Source organism: Brachyhypopomus gauderio, chromosome 5 (assembly GCF_052324685.1).
Source record: "Brachyhypopomus gauderio isolate BG-103 chromosome 5, BGAUD_0.2, whole genome shotgun sequence".
Classification (NCBI taxonomy): Eukaryota; Metazoa; Chordata; class Actinopteri; order Gymnotiformes; family Hypopomidae; genus Brachyhypopomus; species Brachyhypopomus gauderio.
In genome coordinates, this window is record NC_135215.1 from 35,101,242 (window position 1) to 35,120,906 (window position 19,665).

At 40.6% G+C, this 19,665-nt stretch overlaps 2 protein-coding genes and 1 long non-coding RNA gene across 3 annotated transcripts; 1 reads left to right on the forward strand and 2 right to left on the reverse strand.

The window, feature by feature from the left end:
* Nucleotides 1-68: 68 nt before the first annotated feature.
* Nucleotides 69-10,397, forward strand: LOC143515294 (transient receptor potential cation channel subfamily M member 1-like). Its single transcript, XM_077007482.1, has 11 exons — nucleotides 69-395; nucleotides 574-702; nucleotides 1,155-1,286; nucleotides 1,401-1,529; nucleotides 2,249-2,497; nucleotides 6,634-6,808; nucleotides 7,712-7,732; nucleotides 7,820-7,964; nucleotides 8,094-8,296; nucleotides 8,632-8,764; nucleotides 8,854-10,397. Exons 1-11 carry the CDS (start codon nucleotides 231-233, stop codon nucleotides 10,226-10,228), a joined length of 2,856 nt encoding a protein of 951 aa, XP_076863597.1. The 5' UTR covers nucleotides 69-230; the 3' UTR covers nucleotides 10,229-10,397.
* On the reverse strand, nucleotides 1,084-4,396 carry LOC143515298 (uncharacterized). The gene is made up of 3 exons (XR_013131088.1): nucleotides 4,252-4,396; nucleotides 2,216-3,393; nucleotides 1,084-1,510 (listed from the first exon to the last, which is right to left on the reverse strand). It is a non-coding gene; the product is annotated as an uncharacterized LOC143515298 (long non-coding RNA).
* Nucleotides 10,398-11,099: 702 nt separating the features above from the next.
* On the reverse strand, nucleotides 11,100-18,556 carry LOC143515297 (ras-related protein Rab-8B). The gene is made up of 7 exons (XM_077007486.1): nucleotides 18,259-18,556; nucleotides 15,447-15,507; nucleotides 14,705-14,765; nucleotides 14,514-14,591; nucleotides 14,175-14,264; nucleotides 13,164-13,280; nucleotides 11,100-13,073 (listed from the first exon to the last, which is right to left on the reverse strand). The coding sequence occupies exons 1-7, from the start codon at nucleotides 18,380-18,382 to the stop codon at nucleotides 12,981-12,983; spliced, it is 624 nt and encodes a 207-aa protein (XP_076863601.1). The 5' UTR covers nucleotides 18,383-18,556; the 3' UTR covers nucleotides 11,100-12,980.
* Between the last annotated feature and the right edge of the window lie 1,109 nt (nucleotides 18,557-19,665).

Here is a 19,665-nt window from a genome sequence, read left to right on the forward strand (position 1 = left end):
ATGCGATCCAGAGGCTGTAAAAGTCAAAGCACTGTCACAAACACTAAACATTGTAGAAAAGGTGTCAGCCATTACCACAGCTATTTATCTCACCTTGCATTTGCTGAAAACAAACCATTCGTGGTGTCCATTAAAGAACATGTTCAGCATCACGTTTCACTTCCAGGGAGTTTGGAACTTTGGCCTACGAGCTTCTGGACCAGTCCTACAAGCACGACGAACAGGTGGCCATGAAGCTGCTGACCTATGAGCTGAAGAACTGGAGCAAGTCCACCTGTCTGAAACTAGCAGTGGCTGCCAAACACAGAGACTTCATTGCGCACACCTGCAGTCAAATGCTACTCACAGACATGTGGATGGGCTGTCTGAGGGTGGGCAAAAACCCTGGAATCAAGGTGCGGAAACACCTGCATTCTGACACTTCAAGACGTGTTTGCCTTTAGGATAAACTTTCACTTTGGTTTTGTGTATTTGCCTTAGGTCTTGCGAAAATGCCACGCTAATCTATGCGTATATGTAGTTTCGCTTACTTTAATATATATTGTTTTAATCTTCATAACCTCCTCTGCCTAGGTGATTATTGGTATAATTTTTCCTCCATCAATTCTGCTCCTGGGTTTCCGTCTGGGTGATGAGACACACCAAAACACTGATGACGGTGAGAAAACTCGAGACAAAGAAGAAGACAACAAATCTAGCAAGGTACCTTAATGTTTGTCCCTTAAGAAACATCATAATTAACACCAATACTCATTATTAGCACCAATACTCTTAACTGAACCAGATATATTCATGTGTGTTTTAGTGTTTGTCCCTTAGGAAACATCATAATTAACACCAACACTCATAAATGAACCAGATATATCCATGTGTGTTTCAAAGACAGAATATCATTTATAACTATGCGAAAATAATATATATATATATATATATATATATATATATATATATATATATATAAATAAACATATTCTTTGCACAGGGGTTATTTTTCAATATACATTAACACTATGTATCACTATGGTTCACAAACAAAACAAATGTAATGTAATAGATGACAGAATGCTGAATAGATTAGCTAAGGCAAGATCAACACTTCAAACTGTAAAATAACAATTCACATTACAAACAATTTTAAATCTTCTACAACCCAGGATGCCAACGCAGACACACACTCCAGAAAAGGCGATGAAGAAGAGGGCAGCCAGAAGCAGAAACGTGTGCCCATTGGAAAAAAGTTCTACGAGTTCTACAATGCTCCATTCACCAAATTTTGGTTTAATACGGTCAGTGTTACGTCCAAATTATTCCATAATCAACATTCATGTCAATATCATCTTACTGAGTGTGAGCTCTGCCTTCCTTTTACACCTGCCGTGTGTCTGGTTTAATTCTGGCAGATATCCTACCTCGTGTATCTTATGCTGTACAATTACGTTGTCCTGGTGAAGATGGAGAACTGGCCATGCATACAAGAGTGGGTTGTCATCTCCTACATACTGACCCTGGGCTTGGAGAAAGTTAGACAAGTGAGCTTCAATGAGTTTCAGTGTAACATCTGCAGTGTGCTGTATCGCACCCAATATAACATTAAACAATTAAATGATCTGTTCAAGGTCAAGGGCAACAGTACAAGGTCAAATCAATAAGGTCAAGTGGACACCAAGTTAATAAGACTATGCTGTAAAAGTACAAATGAAGTGTGAAAATTTTAGTGTGAAATAGAATAAAGACATACAGCAATACATATATTTTGGCTCATATTCTAACTGGACTGCAGCAATTAGAACTGAAGCAGCTTTAGTCTGTGCATTTACTCATAGCATCAAGGAACCCACTTAAGGAACAGAATAACACACAAATTCCTTTTTTTAAGTTAGTGTACTTTTTCTCACATTAAGAAAACATGACCCCTGTTCAGGACATCCTAAAGTGAGAAAAAGTAAGATATGTTATGAATTAAGGAGTGTAACTTCACTCCTTAATTAGAAATCTAATTCCATTTTTAGTAATACATCAAATGGTTAAAAGGGTAACATTTAAAAGACAATTTTATACAGGTACAGAGTCAACCAACTTACGATGAGATCTGATTGACCAAGCTCTTTAGTTACTATATAACACACTCTCATTTTGTAGAGCTCATGGATATATCACTCGAGCTAATCTGGCAGTACAGGAGAAATCAAGGAATATAAATACAATGAATGCAAACCTAGTAATGCAAGACTTGTCTGGTGTCCATCAGATCTTGATGTCAGAGCCTGGTAAACTCAGGCAGAAGATTAACGTGTGGCTGGAGGAGTACTGGAACATCACAGACCTGATCGCCATCTCCACGTTCATGCTGGGCCTCCTCCTCAGACTGCAGGAAGCGTATATGGGCTACGGCCGGGTCATCTACTGCGTGGACATCATCTTTTGGTACATTCGCGTGTTGGACATTTTTGGAGTCAACAAGTACCTTGGACCGTACGTCATGATGATTGGAAAGATGGTAAGAAATGGATATTGTCCACAGAAGGTAAAGCAGAATTCATGGGCGTTATGCATGTGTCCATGCAGAGACATGTGGATGAATATCTCTGGCATGTCTCTGTTGTTATTGAACCTCATGCTCATTAGACCTGCGAGAACTAATGTTTATGCTTTAGGATAAAGAGAATTTTACAAAACGTGCAACGGTTTTACGTGTGTGTGTGTGTGTGTGTGTGCGTGCGTGCGTGCGCGTGCGTGTGTGTGCAGTGGCGGATCTAGCCATTTTGGGGCCCTAGGCAAAATATAAACAAGGGGCCCTCATTCTTGAAACACACACATAAACCAAATAGCCATCCCAATACCCTTGCTTTAAACTGAGATTAAAGAATGGCAATAAACCAATAATGCACTGCAACTAACAATGGTCTCAAGTCTCCACAGTAAAATCAGTTTCCGATTGCTCCAGCATTTGCAAAAATGATATGTTTATTATTCAGAGCCATGTTTTAATGAAACAAGTACATGTGAAATCAAATAATATATCCACTGCCAGGGATACAAAATGTTACGCTTAACAGAACTAGAATACAAAATGGATACAAGTCTATGAAATTCACCATTTACATTTAAACAGGACTGATAAAAAGATTTTGTGTGTGGACAGGAGTAACACTTTGTGTGTGAGTGAGAGACAGGCATCGCAGTGGTTGAGTGTGTGAGTGAGTGAGTGGCAAAGCTGAATATGTATATGTGTGTGTGTGTGTGTGTGTGTGTGTGTGTGTGTGTGTGTGTGTGTGTGTGTGTGTGTGTGAGCGAGACAGAAAGCATTTGTAAACACAAAGTCCTACCGTTGTCGTCTTCTCAAAAGCCTCAATACACTGCGTTTCATCCATCTTTTCCCTTGTTGTCTTCTCACTACGACAAAAATCAACACCAGGTGAATCATGGAGCATTATAAATAAATATCCAAGTCAATGTTTTTTTACGATTACTTTCTCTTTGTCCCTCTCTTTATTTTCACTGTCTGTATCCCTGTTATTCTCATCTGTGACCCTGTTTTTCCTTCCCCATTATAAGGTCTCATTCTCTCCTTTTGCCTGTCTTACTAGTCTGTTCTTCTTAGGGCTGTCCACGACCAAGGATTTTTTTTGGTCGACCAATGGTCGTCATTTACTCCGACTAATCGACCAATCGACCCCCTCCCCCCCTAAAAAAAAAATCCCATTTTGACCGGGATACACATTTGTGAAGTTTTATCTTTAATGCCGGGCTGCCGCATCTATGCGCATTTACCACTAACGCCAGGAGTAACCTTGTGTGACTAACAATGTTTCCTGGTTCATCTAAACACTAGGTCTATAGCCTACACAAAAATCCGTTATCTGCTCAGTTCTTCTCCCAGTCGAAGAGTTCGCGGCATTGTCGTGTACAAGAGCGACCCTTTTTTCCGCGGGGATTCTAAACTCTGCCATTACTTCGCTGAGTCTCTCCTATGTTAGCAGCTGTGTGGCTCACTCCCAACTCTAGCTCCCAGCACGAATGAATGCATTCGGCAGTTATCAGAAATAAAATGCGCTGTGACCGTCATGTAACTTTCCATCTGGTTAGTCCATATATCCGTTGTGAAGCTGAGTGCTTTACAGTTTTCGATCTTGCCCTGAAGTGTTTGTTTTGTTTTGCTGTATTTGCTCTTAACCGCGTGCATCACTGTTTCACGTCTTACCAGGCTATATCCGGGCTCGAGGCATTCAATTAGATTTTTAAATCCCTCACCACTGCCGATATTCACAGGTCGCATGTCCAGCGCTGTCCTTGTCAAACAAACCACCAACGGTAAATTCGTGTCACGTCTTCCTTTGTCACGCCGTTGAAATTAAAAGTCCCAGAAGCCCTTTGACGAGACGCAGCTTTTTTTCCCTTCAACCAATCGACCAATGGAATTTGGTCGACTAGTAATTTTTTTGGTCGACCAACGATTAATCGATTATTTGCCATCAGCCCTAGTTCTTCTTGTCCTTGTCTTTGCCAAGTTTCTATTGTTTTTGAACTTTCTAAATTTTGAACTTTTAAAACTTTCTTTTCAAGTCTCATTCTCTCTCATTTGAAGTTGAATCATCTGAAATCAGCTGTGTATAGCTGAGAGGCCTTGTGTACATTCTACAGTCTGACCCTGTGAGCTTTGGCTTCTGCAAATCCTGTGATCACTGAGTCCATGTCCAGTGTTTTTGTGTACAATTGAACAACGCTCAGAGTCTGTCAACTTTTCTGGCCAATGTGCAGGGTCAGGCTATTATTAAATTGTCTCCACTGCTCCTGGTACACCGAAAAAACATTACATTATTGATGCTAAACCGATATAATGTGCAGCCCAAAAAAGATATGTTTATTTGATTTGGTGCATGTATTTGTTTTGCTTAGTGCATGATACAGTAATGTTGGTGCATGTTTTAAGGCCTTACAATAAACATGGTCTTTTACGTTTGTAGTTTTCACTAAAGCAAATGTAGCTTTTGTGTATGGGGAAAAATAAGAAATGTTATTGTCCTTGGTTTAGTAAGTTTTCTGCTTGTGACTAATCAGTGTAGGACTTGCTCACCAAATAATCTTCATCTTCCTCTGCTTCAGCTTCCATAGACACCTCTTCATGTTCCTCAACAGCGCAGCCTGAGCATGTCGCGGGTTTGCACGAGGTGTAAATAAGGAGGTCAATTTTGGCAGTGCATCTGCGATTACTTTGCTCTCTGCCCGTTTCTTTTGTTTAGCAGAACCACTTTCATAACTCCGCTTCATGTTCACTGTGACAGCTTTCACTCTAGTCGCGTACACTTCCCGCTGTTTTGGTTTGAAGTCACGTCGTGTCGCACATTGCTACGTCGTCATATTATGGACTAGTTCAATGCAAGCAACGGAGGGGGGTATGTGTGTTTGGACAATTAGTATTTAGACATTATTTCGGTATTCTACTGATATTTCTGTTGTTTTTTAAATAGAAATATGATTTTCTTTACTTTACATAAGTAACAAATTAACATTGTTTTTTGTGTATTTACTGTTGCTGGGATGGTCAGATTTGGGGGCCCCTATGGAGGACAGATTTGGTCGGGGCCCTAGGCAAATGCCTAGGTTTTAGGGATGTATATCTTCACCACTAAGCTAGATTCGATACACATCTCGATACACTGCCACCGATGCGATATAACTGCGATACTCTGAAACCCCTTGTCGATACGATGCGATACAAATCACTCCTGTTCACGATATGATGCGATTCAAGAATGATTGGTAACGATATGACTTATTATATGAGGATTCGGTTTGATAAGTGATCATTCGATACAGTTAGTTGAGGTTTGAGGATATATTGGCCTAACCCATCAGTTTTCTTAACTCAATAGCACAATTCTACTTTACTCTCTATTAACATAGTGAATATTATGATCTGCAACACTACTGTCTGCTAGACTTACGAGGAGGTAGCGGCCGCAGAGATGTCCACACCGTGCCGTCTTTTCATGTGTGTCGCCAGGTTCGTTGTGCTACTAACGTATTTGCCCCACGGCATTGTTTGCAGATTGCGTCAATCTTGTCAAGTTGACCACCTCGCTTAAAAAACTCGAAATATTGCCACACGTTTGATTTGTGTGTCTTTTGGTGCCTTAAATATCTTTGTTGTTGCTAATGCTCTCGTTTCCCTCCATCTTTGTTGTGTACGTCTGCGTGTTTGCGTCAGTACCTGAGGACACGATGGTGCATTTATGTTGCCTCAAAAAAAAAAAAGAAATCAATAAAAATAAAAAATATGTTGCCTCTGAAAATGTTAGAATAAGGAATAGATACTGGAAAACAAAACACCCAATTTAATCATGGTATTTGCAGATGCAAAAAGTCTAGATGCGATGCATCGTGAATTCGCCCGCAAATTTAACCCGATGCATGTTGAATCTACCGGTGCAGTCGAATCGCAGACATGTGTACCGTCAGAGTCAGGGATGTGAATCGGTGAATCTCCACATCCCTACTAGGTTTGCCTAATTAAAGAACCGCCTCTGTGTGTGTGTGTGTGTGTGTGTGTGTGTGTGTGTGTGTGTGTGTGTGTGTGAGTGTGTGTGTATGTATGTGTGTGTCTGTCTAATAGACACTGCTGCTGTGTTTCAGATGATTGACATGCTGTACTTCGTGGTGATCATGTTGGTGGTCCTCATGAGTTTCGGGGTGGCGCGTCAGGCCATTCTGCACCCTGACGAGGAGCTCACGTGGCGTCTGGCCCGAAACGTCTTCTACATGCCCTACTGGATGATTTATGGAGAGGTGTTTGCGGACTCAATAGACCGTAAGACTAGAATTGATAGTAAGATTCTTTTTGCTGCCTCCAGGGTAGATATTTGGCCTCATTAGTGTTTTCCTATGACATACCCATTGACATAATTATGCAGTCTGTCATGATTTACATATTCATTGATTTCACATTATCCTTTGCAATTTCAGATAATATTCTGTCTGGTATGTCATTGCAACTGAAATGTTTAGAATGAGAGCTTATGGTTCAGTATTTTTAGAGCTCTCAGTAAAAGTTAAAACTGTTATTAATATCACACTACTTGAATTGGAGGTGGATCTGTTATGGTCTATATCTGATATAGACTATATAGCATACACAGACCAGAGTCCAACAACATAAATCAATAACAATGCAGGTTTGACAGGTGTGGGCTGCCTTGGTATTTCTTTTCCTTAAAGTCACACAACTATTACTAAAGTCTAACAATATTTCCTTATAATGTACATAACTGCCCTACCAATTGTTGCAATTTCTGTGCAATTTCTGTAAAGAACTGATATACTTATAGTTGTTGCAAAGTTTTAATTCACATGTGATTTTATGTGTTTAACTTATCAAGTCATTACAAAATATATGAATTAATACATCTTGCATTTAAGTCTCAGAGATTATTGCAAGAACACTAAACCACTGGTGTATAGAACTACTTTTCCAGCCATTCATGACATTTTATGAAAACTAACCAAGGAAATTGCAGATTTGACATGTCCATCAAACTTATAGAAGTATAAACCCACTGATTAAACTATATTCAGAGCTGTACAACAGACTTCATTTAATAACTGTGATTCTTTTGAATACACATTTCTGTTGGTTGATTTTCAATCTCAGTGTCTCTCTCTCTATTTCTCTTTTTTTCTCTCCATGAATTAAATTCTCTGGAATGTTTTGAAGTTTATGCAATGGAAATAAATCGTAAGTAGACTAGATTCTTCACAAAACGTTATGGAACTGAAGTTAGCACTAGAGTGCAGGAGTGAGATGTAAGGTGTCTCCCTCTAGCCCCTTGTGGAGAAAATAAGTATGACGAGGACGGGAAGAAATACCCACCCTGCATCCCCGGGGCTTGGCTCACTCCAGCCATCATGGCCTGCTATTTGCTAGTTGCTAACATCCTCCTCGTCAACTTGCTCATTGCTGTCTTCAAGTAAGTGTATTCATCCTTACCAACGTAAACCCTAGAATACCATGACAAAAAGGTTTGAAAACGTTCTGTAAGACGTACAGATATGCTAACAGCCTAACAGGGTACCCATTACATTTTCTCACCTGACAGCAACACCTTCTTTGAGGTGAAATCCATCTCAAACCAGGTTTGGAAGTTCCAGCGGTATCAGCTGATCATGACTTTCCATGACAGGCCAGTGCTCCCCCCCCCTCTCATCATCTTCAGCCACATCTACATCCTTTTCAGAAGGTTATGCTGCCGCTGCAGCAGGAGAAAGGATGGAGAACTGGACGAGAAGGACCGAGGCTTGAGTGAGTTCGCAAAGTCCATGGCCCGGTTCCTCTGAGCCTTGGATAACGACATTTAAGATGTCTGTGTCTGCAGGGTCATTTCTGCTGCACTAATGTATATGATCGCTTTCACCCATTTGAAACCAAAAATGTTGTACTATATACAAAATATAATAAAACATACATTTGCTGTATTGCACACCCATTATTTGGCAGAATGAAAGGTATTGATCATATTTATTTAAGTCCGATTTGATTTTCAAACAAAATATTCGAGCAAATCATCCATCACGTTAACTTTTGTGTTTATGTCGCTGTGTAACTGGATGATCACAGTTTCAACGTTTTACTCCCAGAGCTTATCCTGAACGCGGAGGAACTCAAGGCTCTGTATGAGTTTGAGGAGCAGTGCGTGGAGGAGTATTTCAGAGGGAAGGAAGATGAGCAGCAGTCTTCCAACAATGAGCGGATAAGGGTGACGTCTGAAAGGTTGTGAAAGAGACATTCCTGAGGCTCTGGTGCCCCTCTTATCATGGCACTGAAAAGCACCTTTAAACCTCGTGTGGTTCTGTTGACAGGGTGGAAAACATGTCCATACGCCTTGAGGAAGTCAACGAGAGAGAGAACACGATGAAGGCCTCCCTGCAGACGGTGGACCTCAGGCTGGCCCAGCTTGAGGACATCCACTCTCGCATGATGAACGCCTTGGAGAAGCTGGCGGGCATCGACCACGCCGAACTGACCCGCACGCGGTCGGGAGCGTCCTCGGTCTGCGGGGCCTCGCTGCTTCGGTCCAGCAGTGTGAACAGCGCTGACGGGTACAGCCTCTATCGCTACTATCTGGATGACTGCTCGCCCTCGGAGGAGAAAGACGGGACCAGGACAGGACAGCTCAGCCCAGCAAGACAGTCTAAATTGGGGAGGGCACCTAATACCAACACGATCCCTTCAAAAGAGCACGGTCAGAGTTTGGAGATGGAGGCGCCAGGCCAGAAGAGCTCATGTGTGGACATATGGATCTCCCCTTGTGAGCAGAAAGCAGATAGTGGAGAGGGTCATGCTGAAACATCCACGCAATCTCTCACAGCTTGTCCAGCTCATCAGGACACGTCCGCATTTAAAAGTGGCAAAACATTTGAGAGGTCCAAGCTGGATTCTGCTATCTCGTTCCCCTTAGAAAAGGTGAGAGCATTCAAACACTATCCAGCAGAAGATCTGAACACTTCACCCACTTTGGCACGGAAGTCTAGGAGCACCATCTTGTACGACCCAGCTGAGAAGGAGACTGATGTTCAGTGGACCACAGACCCCAGCTCTCCTGAACAGATGAGTGGAGGATCACCAACCGCAAGGCGGTGGAGTGATGGCTTTGAGTATAAGGTTCATCCCAGCCTTTTTGGCCAGATGCCTAAAGTATCAATAGTCCAGCCCCCGAATATACACATCAGCAAGGCCAAAGATGAACACAAGGCAGGTGACTATGAGAGGAATCTGAGAATTCATACAAAGAATGATAAACAACCAGAGGGAAGATGCCAGGGAGATACACTTGAGGAAATCCAGAAAAACTGGAATAATGTTAAGCAAGACGGAATTAAGGACAATTGTCCAGAGGAAAGTCAAAAGACAGACACTAATACAGGTAAGAAAGCCAGAATCTCAACTGAAGCACAGAGACACAGTATGGAAGAAGGAAGGATGCACTTATATGAGGACGGACTTGATTTTTGCCACCTTCGTGTACCTGAAGAGAGAAGTTTCCTCCAAACAAGATCCAAGAGCTGGAACAAAAGTCACAAAGCCTTGGGAGAAGGTGTGAACAAGCCCAGGGGCTCCAGCAGTGAGAGAGACCTTTCAGCTGTGGGGTCTACCGAGGATCCTGAAGAAAACTCTGGAAAAGAGTCACACGAGGTGGAACCTGAGAAAGAGCTATATCGGAACATGGTAGTTTAACCAGACTCCGAGACATAATGAGGGCAGATACAGTGACTGATGCTCCTGTAATGTAATAGTCATGCTCACAGTTACAATGTTACCTAAGACTTTATGACTTCAGCTCAGCAGGGCATTAATATACAGCTACAATGCTGTCTTTATTCCCTTCATAATAGATGTTTTGATGTTTTTGTCAATAACCCTTAAAATATTAGTAAAACAAAAATATTGAGGGTTTAGGATTAAGATTTGCTTATATTTTCAGCTGTATATTCTGTAATAAAATGCATACTCATGTTTTTCTTTTGTGTTGCACCAAGTTACTATGTTTCACTGTATATCTGTATATCGCGGGAGTGGCAATAAAACCCCTTTTGACCTCTCTGGACCTTGATATTCACAACACAGCTTTATGGCTCCCCAGTCTACATGCATCAACTGCTTGACATTCTGTTATGAAGTTCAACATTTGATCCCTGCTTATCACAAGATTATAACTGAAGTCAAGCCTGCATTGTTGCTCTAGACAATGATAATAATATATACCAATCTCTTTGCTACTCATTTGAATATTATATCAGCTAAGTAATATTACTGCAATTGTTCCTAATAGTTGTTGTTATATATAGAAAACGTACCTTCAAACATAGTTTAACCACATTTAATATATACCATGGAATATGTGTCTACTCAATCCACACAACTTCAATGTTTAGAACAGATCAGTAATAATCTTAATCAGATCTAAACTAAAGACATGGGGCTTTTTAGAATAATTTACACAGCACTATAGCACCTCTCGTGATTAAATAAGTGAACTGCAGGTATGTATTTTCATGACAGGAAAGCATAAGATAAAGCAAAAAGTACAAAATAAAAGTACAAACAATGATATTATGTAAAGTTTACTTTCATTATATGTAGTATAAAATGTGCACATAAAAAATGACATTTAAAATGACGTTAGGCTTTTATTAAACAATCAGCCTACTAGATGTGCAGTTTTAGAAAGCACTTCATTGTTGAATTGAAACATTGAAACTACAGTGATAGCAATATATCACAACAATTTTAATCAATAAGATCAGTTACAGATAATTGTGCATAGCAATGGTGCCATATGAACCTCAGGGCTGTAATAATATGCTACATTGGCCTTTATTTTATGACAAATTTTTAAACATATTTTCATATCACTGCCACAGCATCTCAGATTGACCTTAAAGATGCAACACCAATGCATGTATAGGCCATGTTTTCAAGGCTTCCACTGAAGAGGTGGCATTTTATTGCTAGCCAACTTATGCATCTCAGTCTTTTTCTTCTTCTGAAAGTCCAGTGCAATCAACATCAACCAAAACAGATCAGTATTGTGAAATAGCAGACTAGGATCAACATCAAATGAACTACACAGTGTCATTTGCTCCTGTGAAATGAATGCTACGACCTGTGCCATGTTAACTGGGTACAGAACACAGACATGAATTCACTCCATAAACACTGACACACAACACCCATATCCTATAATACCCCTTTTGGCAAATGCATTTTCCTTTATGAGTTACTATACATATGACAAGTTATGTAATTTGTTAAAATAAGTACTTAAAGCTTTTGTCACACAACATTATGCACAGGTGGTGCTATCACAATACACAGTAAAAATGGCAACAGACAAAATGAGATATCTCACTGTACAACCATGAATGCATGCATTAGTGATTATCCGATACATTCACATACAGATACCGCATCCCGTGTTGTTTCACAAAAAGATGTAATTCACATGTATTTCTGACTGACTCATTCCCTTACAAGGCATCTCTGAACGTAGCCTATGTGTATTATAAAGTGAGTGATTTGAAATTCAGGTAAAATCCGATACCATGTCCCTATTACGTGTGATATAGGTGTCATGTGTCAGATGACTGTTGCATTCTGGGCACATCGGGCACACTGTGGAGTGTACTTTAACCCATAATGCACTGCAGCTGTCACGTTCTATTTTTGAGTCTCCTCCCAGAGGGGGGGGGGGGGGGCAGTATCTCTGTCAGTGCTCCATCAGTTCTGCGTGTGTGCCTGTGGGTATGAGCCACAAACTTTATCAAATTAGCGAACCCTGAGGCATTCTAAGATCACCCATGGCTGTCTCATTTAAAACTTTCTCAACCCCTCAGGAATATATATTTGGCTGCTAATTCTGTACTTCTGATTTTTACAGATTATCCTCTGCTCTTATTCTGTTTCTTTTAATGTCAGTCCCACAAAAGGGACACTATGTTAGAATGATAGTGAACACAAAATGCACAATAATATATATTCACACACAAACTCTTTACTCAGTAAAATTCAGTTCTTCCATTTATAGATGCAAATATTTAGGACATGTGCTATGTTTATGAAAGATGTAAAAACAAAGTTCTAACAGTTATAAAATGAATAACTAATACTAGCTTTGATTTTTTTAATGGCTCAACTGAGATAAGTCAGCCAAACTCAGAAATTAATCTTGATTATCTCTTTATGGAACAATATGGTCCAAGGGAGCCCAAAGACATTTCACAATACCAGCTAAATGTTTCCAACACTGCCAGCATTCTTTCTGGCCAACTCGCCTTTCGGGCCGTTTCAACCGGAGTCTCCCCGCACCTTGGGAGCCAGAGCTCACAGCCCTCAGGTGAGGGTCACATGACCTCTCTCTCCTATCAGCCACACAGCTCTGCAGGCAGAGGGCGAGAGTTCGTGTACGAGTCCGGCTCTCTGCAGCCCATCATAGCAGCGTGCACCTGAAGAAGCTGTGCTTCTTGGAGCGCTTCTCCGTGAGCTTAACCGCCGCGCCACCCTCAGAGTTATTGCCATCATTCTACAAAAGGCAGCAAAAGAGACGATTCAATAACAACGACACAGCAGGAGATATATTTGCCTTAGCTGTATAGCTAACAGCATGACTCACCATTTTTCGGTTGAGTCTGGCCATAATGTCCCTGGCCAGGGTCAAAAAGGCCTCTTCCACATTTATGCTGGTTTTTGCACTGGTTTCCAAAAATTTTATCCCATAATCTATTGCCAGCTACAAAAAAAAAAAAACACCATAACAACACTATAAATAATCAACACTATAAAAAAAAAAAACATAGAATATAAGAAACGATCTTGGAACCTACTTGAAAGAGGAATCACTGAATAGATGCAATACAGTAAAAGATCATATGTGATGTCAGTATGGTACTGTCATAATAATCACTATGTCTGTCCACGTGATTATCTCAGTGGTGTGCAGTGCGTAAAAGCAGGTGCCTTTACTGCAAACCACCCCCCCTCACACATACAAAAATAAACAAAACAAAGCATACTCGTGTGCTCAAGTTATGTGGGTTCCAATATACAGTTCAGCAGTCCTCAAAATGGAGCACACATACAAATGCAAACATGTATGCCGCAAATGGAACATGTATGCCGCAAGCTAGTTACTAGTTGCTTGCAAGGGTCTGTGACTGTGACATACAGGGGCCTTGAAAATGATTTTGATTAATAGGGGGGAGGGGCCTAATGCACTACCTGTTCCCGAGGCCCAAACTCCCTGCCAGAACCACTGCTTACAGAAGCCTTCCTGACATCAGGAGCCACACACAAACACAGGCATACGTCTGCAAGTCTTCCCTGCAGCCACACCTCTGAGCAGCTTTGATGAATACAACTCTTTGGATAGATTTGTGACATATTTAGTAACCTAGGGTTAGAGTTAGGGTCATTTGGAAAGTGGCCCTTATGAATATGTTGATGTTTGATTTATATTTACCTTTTTAAATTAAATATGTTCATATTTGTTTTTTTCAGTCCACCTGTTAACTCTATCTCTAAAGGCCCTGACTGCACACCACTAGATGATCTTATCTGTTGTGCAATAAGGAATGGAGTGAATGAACAGGAGAAGAGTGTAATGAGTCATGTCGTGAAGCACCACCTTCTCTCCTCTCTCCTTAGACACCTGTCTCCTGTCATTCATGTCACACTTGTTTCCGAGGATCATGCGCTCTACGTCGGACGATGCGTGCTAGCGAAAGAAATAAACGTGCAGCACAAGTTACTGAAGTCATAGATTCCAAAAATCGCACATTCATAGTCTGTCCATAATATGAAACCAATATAAAATGTATGAGAGAAGTGTCAGAGACCACTAATTAACTCAAATTAGCTTAATTCCTATATATACATATTCCGATATAATTCCTATACAAATAACATAACATCATAATTACAACATACAAGATTAACTTTATGATGATTCAAGGTTCGAACTCACCTCCTCAATATTGCGAATCCAGTTTTTGATGTTTTCAAAGGACTTTTCACTAGTGATATCGTACACTAACATAATGCCCTAAGACAAAGAGCATGGACATAATGTAATACAAAAAGTAATCCTAGGGTTAGATAAATGTAATACTATTAATTTAAACAAGCAATGTGATGGAAATGAAGACATGAACTCACCATTGCTCCTCTGTAGTATGCCGTGGTAATGGTTCTGAATCTCTCTTGGCCAGCTGTGTCCCTGTAATCAGGACAAACAGCTTATATTTCCAATCAGCCCGACATGGACTAGACAGAGAGCCCATCCTTCATCCACCCTGACAACACCAGCCCCCACCAACTACCCCACCACCACCACACCCCCCAGACCTCCCCCTCCCTTTCGGGCCATGTCTATCTTGGTTTACAGGGAGGCCAACCCTTCCCAGACCCAACATTCTCCTACACTTCCTGTAAACATAGCAGACTGTCTTCACTGCACGTTTGTGTATGTGTACTTTACTTTACATGAGTCAACTAATGTCAGAGCCCAGTGAGGGGGCTCCATGATCCTCAACAGGAAGAGCAGTCTGATCCCTGACATCACTTCCTTCTTACTTAGAAACTTAACAAGCTTAGAGGGAAGTACCAGGCATGTAATAAACAGCAAAAATGTAGGGCCTTGGGGACAACTGACGCCTTCCTGAACCCTCTACACAATCCAAAGGCAACGCCTACTTCCGCCACTACAGAGTTTTTCAACCAGGATTATATGTGAATTGTGACAAGGTTACTTTAATGGATTTTTATCCTTGAGAATGTGATATAACACAATTCACTGTGTTTAAATGAAAAAATAAAACAATCAAATATTAGGATCATACTTATGTCATTTCTTTATATTTTTTATTTATGTAATTTATGTAATTAAGTAATTTCTTACCATATCTGGAGCTTGATTTTTTTCCCATTCAACTCTACAGTTCTGATTTTAAAGTCAATCCCTAAAATAAACAAACATAATAAAACAAAATTATGCCAGACTTCCTCTGTACTAAATGGATGGGTACAGTTCAATGTTCCTGTATCTTTTGACAGTGATAATGGCACCGAAAATTATTGAAAACACATTCTCCATTGGCCCTATGGAAGACAGTCACTGACAAAGACAAAGCTAAGCTGTCTGACGCCGAGTTAGATTGGTCATGTGTGAAGGCCTATTTTCTGAATGCCCAACACCTCGCAGAGTGGAGATAAAAGTACCTTCCATTACCGGTGCTGTCCTGGACAGACTCATTTCTTTAGGTACAAGAAGATATTACAAAGGCTTTTTTGATGACTCATACCAAGATTGGGGAGTTCCAAGCTGCAGAGAGGTGAGTACAAGTGAAATCTCTACACAGGGTAGTTTTCTTAGCAGTCAAGGCAACCATTACATACACATTTTCTGCTGTATAGAGAAAAGGATGTTTTAGGCCTTCTTTCATCCACTACTTCTTTACAACTCTGGAGCCCAAACCCTCTGCTAAATGCCACTACTGATCCATCATGCTGGCAAACCTTCAGGGCTGACAAAGAAAGCTTGGGGTAGCTCACATATGCTTAGCACAGCCGCCCACAACACTTTCCAAGTTCGTTCTAAGTGTCTTTACAAGAGCACCCAAGAGCACCTCATATGCAACACATGGGACTGTTAAGATGGATGACTGGAAACAGCAGCATAGCTTTTGGGGTATTCGCAAAGCCGAGGAGAGTTTTTTAACCAGTCGTTATGAGGATGCTCAGAGCAGAAGGTTTAAATTGAGAACACGATTACACAACTCCAAAAGACACAGGAAGTGGTAGGCCGGGTAGCTGTTTATCTAGATTTCCTTTCAGTAGAAATGAGTGAAAACTCTTGATGAGTAGATGTAGATGTAGTAAACTACATATTGGCATAGCTGTCCTGCCTCGAGAGACTGGGAACTGGAAGGTGACAAAGTTAATGTGCCCACCATCATACCCGCTAATTTTTGGCAAAGAAGTGCTTGGCGAAGGTGGTGTTAAAAATTTAGTTACGTTCATGCTGCAGCCAACAAATTTTATTTTAATTTTAACTTAATTTGCTGTGTTAAGAGAATCGTTTCAAACACGAATGTATGAAAATCAATAACCATGCTACAACCAGGTTCCGAACAGCATAATCGTGGAGACTGATGTTCAAATAAGTCACAGGAAGCTAAGCTGGTGCTGCAAAGGAGTCTGGGAAGTCTGCAGTGTGGCCACGGTTAGGGTCAGCCACCTCCTGGTACAAGGAAGTAGCTGCCCATCGGGCCCCTGCATACTGGACTGTCAGTAGAATGAAGGCGTAGCTGAATGTCACGAGACCCAGAGGTGGCTTTAAACAGAGTGGCCTCTGTTCGTGGTCAAGCCCGTTTCTGTGGGACAGAAAGCCTCTCCCATCCTAACTGGACTTGAGTAATGACAGAGGAATTAAGAAAACATCCACGGACCATTGTTGTCAAATACTAGTAAAACATCTGACTTACATCTGACTGGTTTAAATGAGAGAAACCAGACAAGCACAATCTTGGGCACATTAAACAATATTAATTCAGAACATCAAGCTAAATAATTAGACCAAAATGGAGGAATGACACATCAACTTAAAACAGGGTCTTTGAAACAGTATAATACGTTTCCCGCACTGTGCGAAACCCTTTCCGTGCTGCTGGAAATTCCAAGGCCAGCAGATGACCCTGGTTCAAGGCAGCATCTCAAAGACCAAGGGGATGCTGACAATTTAAATATGACCTGCTGTAATCAGCTAATCCAGTGGAAATGACCTTCTGCTTGGTGTAAATGTTGGGTCCATACAGACACAAATGCAAGCACTGCACATGTCATGGGCAAACAAAGGTTTTATTATAATGAAGTAAACAGGCAAATGTTTTATGATTGGACTTGCTTCTGTGCTCCAGTTTCCAAGTGTTATTGTAGATACACAAACATCTCTTTATTACTCAGTATTCCTTAGTAGGTTTAGTATACTCAAACTATGTCGCAACATGTGACTATATAAACAGCATCAGTGTCGAGTTTGTCTTATTAAACCATATTTTTCAAAATATTGTTATACACATATACACACATAGCAACCAGAATTCTATAAGAGAATATCCAATAATTTTATGTTCAAGATGTTGTTTGGGCAGGGCAGTCATGGCCTAGCGGTTAGGGAACTGGTCTTGTGACCGGAGGGTCGCAGGTTCGATCCCCAGGCCATGACTGAGGTGCCCCTGAGCAAGGCCCTTAACCCTCAATTGCTCACTTGTATAAAAAATGAGATAAAAATGTAAGTCGCTCTGGATAAGGGCGTCTGCCAAATGCCATAAATGTAAATGTAAATGTTTGATAAGTATGCTAAAATGCACAATTCTGGATGCCCTTTAACATGGTTTAAACTAACATTCCGTTCCCAAAATTTAGTAACATTATGGCTTCCTCATAAGATATAGGCCTGTGAAATGTTCTGCAGTTGAGGTTAAACACTGCAAACTGTGCCCAGATGTTTAATTTATCAGAATCAAACGCCCACGAGCCTATTAGCTAAATCAGCCCATTTCTATAATTAATATAGCAATGCCAAAAACAAGGTGCCGCTTTCGTTAAAGCATTTTAACATGCACAACATGCTGGTCAGATATGTGCTAGCCTATGGAAAGAATCTAAATGAGCCTATGAGCAGTTCCACCCCGAAAACCCGGTAAACTGACCGATTGTAGAAATGAAGGTGGTGTTAAAGGCGTCTTCGCTGAATCTGAACAGAAGACATGTCTTTCCAACTCCGCTGTCTCCTATGAGCAAGAGTTTGAAGAGATAATCGTAGGTTTTAGCCATTTACTGGGACTGTGCGCCTTCCGCGAGCGTCAGTACACGATTCCTTGTTCGTGCCGCTGACACAAATTCATGCGGTGCAGAAACAAGGCTGGGTGTGTGACGTCACGGGCGTTCTACGTCGCGCGCGCCTGGACGTTCGATTCTGTGTTGTGGGACTGCAGAGAGAGTCATGCAGAGAGAGTCATGCAGAGAGAGAGAGAGAGTCATGCAGATATGTTGTGCTTCATCTGAACGAGAGCGTTCAACTCGTAATCGAAAATATGGCTTAAATAATTTATGCACGAGCGTTCTCTGTATGTGTGCATTTTCCGTGCATATGACCTTCCAAGACAAAATCTCATGGCTGCTTTTATGAAGTAGGCTATGTGGAATTTATAAACAAAAATAAAATACTAAAAAAATTTTAAACATTTTTTTTTTAATTAAAATTATTTGTATTTAGCGTTTCATGTTACGTTCTGTTAGGTATCAGCTGAATTACTGTACTGGTTATTTAGTCGCTGTCTTTTGCGTGCAGTTTGATCCCTCAGTGTAGACAAATACTGCGTAGTTCGAGGAAGTGAGGCTTGTCATTGAGGTTGCCAGATATTACATTATCTCTGCATTTCTGGAAATTGTCCCCAGTGGTGGACAGTAACGAAGTAAATGTAATTAGTTACTGTCCTTAAGTCATTTTTTGTGTTTCCTTTCTCAAGTATTTACTTTTTAAAACTTTTTACTTTACTTTTACTTTACTTTTACTTTTTAGCTACATTTCAATGTCAATATTGTACTTTTTTACTCCACTACATTATGCGATATCAGTCGTTATGTGTCAACGGTAACGCAAGAGAACAAATCCCTACATAAAAATGGCATTAGAAATTGTAACTCGCCATAAAACCCATGGCCTTATCTGAGTGAAATTATTTTAAATAGTTTAAAACAAAAATGACTCCTTCGTTTTCAAGTGCATTCTCTGCTTGCCTCCGTCCCATAAGATTTGTCCTTACCTTCCAGTCTAAGGAAACACATAGAGAGTTATTGTCATAGACCTTCTGATATTTTACCTTAATGAGAAATCTAACAATATATTTCAGCAAATGGTTTCAATGTGCATGTTAAACTAAGTCCGACATTAGCATCGTGTGCATGGTTAATTAGCTAGCTAAGTGGGCTATTGTTAATACACAAAAGAAAACTGCCCAAGTTAGATTTTTAACATGTTTTATATGCAGATCATGTTAGAGCCTTTACTTTTACTTTCAGTACTTAAGTACATTTGAAGGCCAATACTTCTATGG